Source organism: Carassius gibelio, chromosome B12, assembly GCF_023724105.1.
Source record: "Carassius gibelio isolate Cgi1373 ecotype wild population from Czech Republic chromosome B12, carGib1.2-hapl.c, whole genome shotgun sequence".
Classification (NCBI taxonomy): domain Eukaryota; kingdom Metazoa; phylum Chordata; class Actinopteri; order Cypriniformes; family Cyprinidae; genus Carassius; species Carassius gibelio.
In genome coordinates, this window is record NC_068407.1 from 8966767 (window position 1) to 8976016 (window position 9250).

General features: G+C 37.2%; 1 protein-coding gene across 1 annotated transcript; it reads right to left on the reverse strand.

The window, feature by feature from the left end:
* Positions 1-2621: 2621 nt before the first annotated feature.
* Positions 2622-3871, reverse strand: LOC127969381 (urotensin-2 receptor-like). The gene has a single exon (XM_052571281.1). It carries the CDS (start codon positions 3702-3704, stop codon positions 2622-2624), a length of 1083 nt encoding a protein of 360 aa, XP_052427241.1. The 5' UTR covers positions 3705-3871.
* Positions 3872-9250: the final 5379 nt, after the last annotated feature.

The following is a 9250-nucleotide window of genomic DNA, read 5'->3' on the forward strand; positions in this document are numbered from 1 at the left end:
AAAATTAGTGATGGACGCATTCGAGCTTGGAGTCCAACCACAATCAATTCACAAGAAATTCTGGATTGATGTCTACAGTGACACAAGCTTCCCTCTGGTGATACTGTTTACACTTAAGTCATTTCCTATAACTATCACTAGCAGAGCCCAACAAAAACAGGTATGGTGAGATCGTGATTTATTTAATTTCTTGAAGAGACTGATAAATAAGAATGAAAATGTATAACATTTGACCGGCGCCTTCAATCTGTGGTTGTGCAATTTGTTATTAAAAGGGCTTTGTTTAATATGAGTGCTTTCTCTACAGTGTCATTAAGTAAAGTGATACACGATCTCTTGACATCAGACTCAATTCTTCCAATTTTGAGCTAATGTTTCCATGATAAATGATGCTCAGAGTGTTTTGCCAGTGTGAAGCTTGGACTAGAGCTACTTAAGAAATCCCATAACAGTTTTGACCCTGGTCTGAACGTCAGCAGCCCTCTCTTGAGTTTGATGACTGCATGAAAACGTCAAACCCCAGTTGTATGGCTTCTGTTCTTTTGTCGCCATAGAAATGGAGACCGCAAGAATCAGTTTTATCCTTCCACATCCTTGGTTCTGCCAGAGGTAGATAGAGTGAGTGCATATGTTTTTTTCCCCCTAATCTACACAACTGAAGGACTGTTGAGTCCTTACTGACATTGAGAACCAAAATAGAACACCACAGGGTTTTTTTCTCTTAGGCTTCCAAATAGATTATCTAAGCAACTGGCTTGTTGTATAGATCTCAGATCTTGATGTTACCGATCTGCAGTACCATTGTGAATTTCCTTTTTATACATAAATAATAAACATGAATTCTACAGAATGTCAGCATGACCTTTGTGGTAATTTCTCTAATTTTCCTGGCAGGTTTGCATGATATCTATTTTGTGCTACGGATATTAAGCATAAAGCATAACTGTAGCCACCTGCTTCACTTTTCTGTATCAATATTTCCCAGAATTATTGACTGAGCATAATGCATGAGCATTTGAGGAACAGAGTTCAAATGCATGAATATGCATAGGCCAGTTTAGCCTTAAGCGGTGAATGCCACCATATGGATTGTGAGATGGGAAAACGATTTTTTTTGGAATTCCCAGATTATACTTTTGGCCCAGAGTGTCTGGTGATGCATGTCAATTTACTACTTAGTTCTTGTGCGCAGTCACAGCTGAATCACAGCTTAATGTGAATAAGCTCAGAATTAGTGGACAAATGTTTCAGATTAGTGGACCATTTGTTGTTTTCTTTTGTAAATTGTAGACTGGCTGTGTGAAATCTCACTGTGAGCTGACGTCACTGTAAATGAATGTGTCAGTGATATTACAATGATATGGACTCCATGATGGAGTTAAGTGTAGATTCATTAAGCTTCATTTTCCAGTATTGTGCTTTTTTCACACAAGATTTCAATCCATCCACATAATTGCAACTCTTTGGAAAATAACATATTTCTGTGATAAGACAGCGTTTTGGCTTAGATGTGGAAATATGTGGGAAAAGTTACTCTTGGCACAATAACATTTATTAATAGTTGTGATAACATGCTTTTCTATCTGGAAACAGCAATTATTTTAAACAGGTGTCTTATAATATGTGATTTATGCCACTGAGGTAGTGGGCTGTATGTAAAGTATTTATCATACAGTATTCAGCATTAACTTGTCCACTTCTGCAGTTGTAATTACAAATGCATCACCATGAAATATTAGTAGTTCTGCACATTATTTATGATATTTTCTGGGTTTATCTGTTAATCTCAACAGAGGTATCAAGGCCTTGATATCTTTGACAGTCCTACTTGGATGTCACTTTTCTGAATATGTTTCCATCTGCACTGAAAAAAAAAAACATTTACAGTATTCATAAATAGGTTCTATCTATCTATCTATCTATCTATCTATCTATCTATCTATCTATCTATCTATGATAAATTACGTTGGGTGCATCTGGAAAATATGAATGAGTGGGTTGTTTGTGAATTGTGGCAAGTGTTTTCGTATAATCAAACTTTTAAGAGTAATTCTTCCACTGGGATACTATTCCAAAGAAGTTAAATTTTTATTTTTTCCCCCCGTGTTTTTTTATGTTCTGTAACAATGATTAGGTTATGCCCTGGATCAACCTTTCATACTGATATTAATATCATGTGTGATGGTGTGGAAATTTCATGTTATGTGTGATGGCAATGAATTTGTTCGGTTTTGTGAAATTAATAAGGCTAAGATTTGGTGTTGGCTAGTTAAATTTGAACACTTAAAAATGAAGAAATCAATTGCTTCTGGAATCAAATCCATGCTAGGGTAAAGACATCTGGCAGATAACAATGCTATCTAAATCCAAACTGTCACTGTGCTGTTCTGTTAGATATCCCTTGTGATTTCATCTTTTTATAGCTATTTCAAGTCAAAAGAGAATTTTCCTTATTTTAACGCACTACATTTTAATAATTTGTAATGAGAGGGACACAATTATTTTACAATCTTCAAATCTAAAATGGCTCTCTGTGGAAGTCACGGCTGGACACAGTATAGCTCCACTAACTGAAGAACCATGCTTACCTTTACCTGAACGGGTTAAGCTTTCCAATCTCTTCACTGCATCACCTTAAGCTGCGCCATGACAAGCGTCTCAGAGTTGAAATCAAACTGATTACTGGATGACGCAGACTTTCCCCAAGAGTACAAGCTCGGTGGGCGCTTTCTGAACGATGACGTGTAGCGGTAAAAACTCTTGTGGCGGTTTTTAAGATACTCCCGATAATTCTTGGTCAGGAGCGTGTACAGAAACGGGTTGATGCAGCTGTTGCTGTAGGTCAGGCTCGCCACGAGGTAATTGATGCTCGTGTGCGTGTGTGAGGCGAGACTGAAGGGTTTGTGGTACAGGGGCACAAGTTGCCATATCCAAAAGGGCAGAAAACATGCCCAAAACACGAGCACGATAGTGAAAATCATTATCAAAACTTTCTGTTTTGGCGAGCGCTTGCTGCTTTTATTAATAGCCGATGTCTTTTGAGACTCTAGGTACGTCCTGGCCAGTCGGGTGTATAAGTAACCAATGACAAGCCCTGGCGCCATTATACTCGTGCAGAACAGGACGGTCAGGTACAATTTATACGCCTGAGGTGCCCAGGTGGGCGCGCACATCCTTTTCACCCCTCCATCTGCTGTTGTTTTAGTAGTCTGGTTAACCATGACCATCATGGGGACAGTTAGTACGAGGGACAAAATCCAAACTCCCCACGCCATGGCTTTTCGGTAGTTCTTGGAGCGTTTTACAGTATCCAGCGGTTTAGTCACTGCCAGGTAGCGCTCCATGCACATCACTGTCAGAGTAAAGATACTCGCGTGCATAGTTAACAGGTCCAGACTCAACAGTATCCTGCAGCCCACGTCCCCGAAGTACCAGTCCTTCAGAAAGTACGTGCACACCACAAAAGGAATCGTGGAGAGGTAAAGGAGATCCGCGACCGCCAGGTTGATGATGGAGACATACATGGAAGTGGCGAAGCGTATGGAATGACACATGACTACCAGCGTGTAGACGTTTCCCGAAACTCCAACGATGTAAACCACTGAAAGCAGCGTCCCGAAAGTCGATGTTATCACAAGCTCGTCCACCGAGCCGGAGTTGCTACGGGACGGACCGCTGACACTGCCAGACTTGTTGTTATTCATCGCGCTCGCGGTGAATGTGGAGCTCTGCACGGGAACTTTATGCCAGGTGCGCCAGACCCCACAACTGTTGGGATATTTGACAGATGTGTCTGAGCGCACTCGCCGGTGTCCGCAGCTCCTGACGTCAAAACGATGCTCCGCACTTGCCTTTTCGTCAAATGATTTCGGATAAAGTTTAAAGAGAGACATCTTGCATTTTTATTTAGCCTACAATTTTTATCTGTATATTTTTACTATTACACCCTAGTACGTAAGAAAAAAAACCCTGATCTGGTAAAAATGTACATAACCAGGAATGTCACCAAAAATAAAAAAAAACGCAAAGCCATATTTGTCTGAAACAAGTATTATTATTTTTTTAATGAAACCTTTTCGAAATTGTTAGCCTATCTATTTCTGACTATTTTTCCTCCTCTGCACTGGCGTGTGGCAAACGTTAACCCCATTACACGGTGCGCCTGACCTTGGGTTATTCCCACATATCTACTCCGTTCTCATAACCCTTTACTGTGAAAATCGGGGCTGCAGAATAAAATGACTGGGGAGCCATTGCTAACTAAAATAGGAGATTAAATGTGATAGGAGACAAATTACTTTTTCTTTACTCCAAACCACTCCAAACAGATGTGCGTATAGGCTACCTTTTTTAATATTCAATGTTGTAAGACATTTTAGTTTAGATCAAAAGTATATGTTCCAAATACAAGGATATGTTAAGAATATGATTCTGCATCCAAAACTTCTGTTGCTCTCGATTCAATGGTATACTTCAACATTACAATGTTAAATAACCGTTTTATTAAAAATATGCCAGGTTGATGTCAACCTTTCCCGTTTATTTAAATGACTGCCTCATCCTTATAATTTAAGAGTGATTTGTTTTTGTATTGGACATCACAGCTGTGTTTGTTGCATACACTAGAGTGTAGATATGTGCCGTTAATTTCAGATAACGAACTTTCAACTTTAATTTTGCTTTACTACCTTTTTTAAAATGTAGCTAAATTAATTTATGTAAATAATGTCAGTAATTTGGTTCAAAGGAAGGTTAATAAAGCAAATTAACAGTTTGGACCACATGGTAGGCCTGCATTCCTATAATTAACCATATGTAATCCCAGTCATGTTGATCAGTTGTTGTTTATCAGTTGCCAAGTTTCCTTTTTGTCTTACATTTAAAAGTTTATACGTATAAGGCTGTGTGATGCACCACAGTTATTTCCCCAGTGGTTTGGAGGTGTTCTTGTTTCTGTTATAGTAAAGCATGGATTTATGTTTTTGCTGTCCTCATGCATTAAATGTAGTTTTTATATCGCTGTGCAGAACTTTGGTCAACACCTGTAGTTTTTGATATGGTCTATGAATAAATTTCACTTTTACTATATAAAGCAGTCATATATTGGGAGATGTCTCCAGGCTATGAAGTAAATACCAAAGGTTAGTGATTTATATTAAAGATTTCACCACACTTCTGAAATATATCTGTGCATTATGTTTGTGAACGGAGCGGTCATTGATCCAAGTAAATCCTTGCACAAGAATGAAAGGCAGCACCACATGAAGTAGAGAGTGTAGTTATATACAGTAAGTACACTGTGTGTATAGTTGAGAGCTCTTTGGGTATTTGAGACACATGATTGGCAGGGCAGAACTGTAGCATAACAGTAGGAGCTGAATACTGATGATGCATTATGAAAGCTGCTGAAGAGGAACTTGCATGCAAGCAGGCCAATTCAAGTACACAAGGCACATGGAGTTGTTTGTGTGTAAGCACTTACAATTTGATGTTTTGATTAGTTGCATGACACTTGTTTTCTCCTGTTGGAAAAAAAAAAAAAAAAAAAAAAAAAAACCTTCCTGTTGGGAAAAAACCCCCAGAAAATATTGTTCTCAGGTGTGTTAATAGGGAGCTGTCCATGGTCCTGTCCTGTAGAGAACAGGTTTTGTAAAGGGCTTGGTGTTGTCAAGGCAGACTGAAAGAAAGATTTAGCTTTTATTAATTTTATAAATGTAATTACCAGTCCTCACCAATACAGAACGCTTTAGAGGTCTTTGTTTGGTGTCTGTCTCATTTCATCTATGTATTCCTGTGGCTCAGTAGTACAGCATTGCATTAGCAGCTCAAAAGGTTGTGGGTTTGGTTCCTAGGAAGCATACATACTGGTTAAAAAATTTAAATTTATAGCCTGAATGCACTGTAAGGCTCTTTTGGATAAAAGTGTTTGCTAAATGCATAAATGTAGATGTTTCAAGTTTAGATGATTACATTTTTGGTAGATATTTTGATTCTTAAAGGAATAGTTCACCCTAAAATGAAAATGTGCTGAAAACTTATCCTAAGGGCATCCTGAAATGTAGACCAATTTGTTTCTTCAGTAGAACAGATTTGCACATCATTTAAATCCACAATTAATCCACAGTTCATCAATTTATTTTATTTTTTTTTGTAAAGTGAAAAGGTTACTTCTGACCAAAAAAAAAAAAAAAAAAGGAGAGAAAAAAAAAAACGGTCCGTAATCCATAATAATGCTTCATCAATTGATTAAATCCATTTTGGACTGTTTTTGCCTTTAACATTGCTTGATCTGTGCACATTTCTCCCCTGATTCAAATTGCTTTTTCACTAGAGAATGCAATAATATTGATAGAGGAATCATAGTTCACAATGAAGCAACAGTTTGAAGATAAAACAAACTAACAATTAAGCTTTTCACATCACAAGCCATTAACTGATGGTCTGGATTTGTGTGGATCACTTGTGGATTATTGTGATTTTTTTTTCTTTCTTTCTTTTCTCAGCAGCCATCTGGGCTCTCTTTTGATGGCACCCATTCACTGCAAAGGATCCATTGGTGAGCAAGTGATGTAACGCTACATTCCTCCAAATTTGTTCTGATGGAAAAGTAAAACTCATTGACTGTAAATTTTGGATGCCCTGAGGATGAGAACATTTTCAGTAAACAAATTTTTGGGTGAACTGTTCCTTGCATGAAAATTGTCAGTATACCTTTAGGACTTATGTAAGTGTGTATTGTCATGTCATGTCAAAGGAAAGGATGCTCAAGGCAGAGTGAAACAGGGCAGGGGAGAAGACAGGCTGTACTGCAAGACACTGTTTCTGGTCTGCATGCTGTGAAGCCAGCAATGATCAAATCAAACAGCTCAACTCAGCAGCTGGGATCATATGCAACCAGTGGTCTACTTCCTTGACACTCGCCTGTAGGGCTAGAAACACTTCATCAGTGCAAAGATCGCTCCATCAAAACTCAAACACCGGAATGATTGTTTTGAACAGCTGAAGCCAACAAAAACAGTGTTAACAGCTATTTTTTTTTATTCCTTTCAGGCGTATAGTACTGGACAATACATACTTTATTTGAGCTCCACAGTTTAAAATCTGTTTCTTTTTGTCTACTGTTTTCATCTATGTTTACTTTTTTCATTGTGTTTTATCTTATTTTATGCTTTGCATTCATGTGTCTTTGTTTTTCTGTTTATAAAAACAGAGAAAATTGAAAAGTTAAAATGTTCTGAATAGCTTTTATTCTCTGTAGAGTTAAAAGTTTCTGATAAATATGCATTCATTGATGGCATGGTGGGGTTGCAGAAATGTTGGATTTGAGTTTTTGACTCTTGCAGAGAATCAATGCTGCTTTTGATTAGGTGTTAGCAGTTGACCTTTCAAATGCATCAGTTCAATTGATCCATCGTATGGCTGTCAGTAGGAAACATAAGATATTAATCTATATTAATGACTATGTTAAGCTCATTACCATGCGTTAATGTATGAATAGGGAGACTAGACTGGTTTATACTAGGATAAAGATACAAACTGCATTAAAAAATGTAAATAAATAAAAAAAACTTGGATGAAGGCTGACGTCTTAACAAGGTCTCCACAGACCTTACAAAACATGCAAACATTTTCCATTTTATGGTTTCTCCGGTGTTTTCAGTGCTGCACAACACTGAACCTAATGACGTGTCCAAGGAGAAACCAGTGGTTAGTATTCATCATTTTTGCCTATGCAGTTGAGCCCTTTTGCTGAAAATATCTACTGGAAAGCTGACAGATTTTTTTTCCACTGGTTCGTAGTCAGATCATTTCCATGTATCCTCAGGTGCCTTTTGTGTAGCACTGTTTTGGTGCTAGGGTGTTCTCATCTTTTCAAGTAGTCATTTCAGGCCTTGCGTTTTAATATGAATGCTAGCCCTTTAATCCGGTTTTGTAATCGATGTAATGATTGAGCCCTCTGGGTACAGGGGGAGGTGCCAGATGAGAAATGCAACTGAGGTCTCAAGAATTAAAGCTGAGACTCAAAGATTTCTCCAGATGGAGATGTTTTATATATATATATATATATATATATATATATATATATATATATATATATATATATATATGTATATGTATATGATGTATATATATATATATATATATATATATATATATATATATATATATATATATATAAGTCTAAAAAATCACCAAAATAATTTATTTAAAGTGAAATGTAAAACAACAACAACAACAACAACAACAACAACAAAAACTATATTACTAGATACTCTGAAGCTATTATTAATCTTTTATGTGTGTGTATATACGTAGATTTAAGGGAAACAGGAAAATTAGCTTTAAGGGAATTGCTCACCGTTTACAGCTTATCACAGAGTCAGCCAGGGATTCATTAAATGAGCCGTATAACATTAGCTTTGCAATGGATACTGATATCCAAAATATAGTGAAAGCACTATTAATTAGCACAGTCACAAGGGTAGCAGTTTAAGACATTAACTCGTAAGCACAAAACACAAGATACTTCTCTCACTTCTCTTGCAAGATAGAAAGACATAGAATCTGATATAACATAAACACACACGCTCATACATTCACATAAGTTGCAGGAAGACAGAAAGTGAGGAAAGAATTGAGTTTCTCAACAAGGCTATGAAACTTTATATTGAATTCACCAGTTCAGCTAAAATCTGGAGGTTATAACATTGTGTTAAAGGATTCCTTTTGTTGTTGCAGAAATGGGTTCTCAAGGTTTGGTGACAGGCTGGAAGTTCAGTAGTTGTTCGAAGTGATGTCATGGGCATTGACTAAAGATGTGGACTTGTGGGCTGGTTGAAGTTTTGATGAGAGGCCAGTCGTAGTTGGACTCGAGAGACGGCTTTGTGGCAAAACTTAACTAAGAATGCAAAACTCTCAGTGGAAAAGGTGATGAGACTAGATGGATTTTCTCCTCATGGGTTTATAGAGAAGCTGCTGGCATGTAAGCCAGAGCAGCTGCAGCAAAGGGATGTTAAAAGTCAGTAGTGGCAAAAAGCATGGCTAAGAGCAGAATTGTTTTTTAGATAGATAGATAGATAGATAGATAGATAGATAGATAGATAGATAGATAGATAGATAGATAGATAGATAGATAGATATTTGGAAGCTCTATGAAGCAATGTTTCTGTATACTACTGTTTGCGATTATTTAATTGGCATGAATAAATGATATAAATCTATTTGATTGACACCTCTAATTTGTATATTA

Coding starts and splice junctions, on each gene's coding strand:
- LOC127969381 (XM_052571281.1), bottom strand. CDS start 3,704: ATGAATAACAACAAGTCTGGCAGTGTCAGCGGTCCGTCCCGTAGCAAC.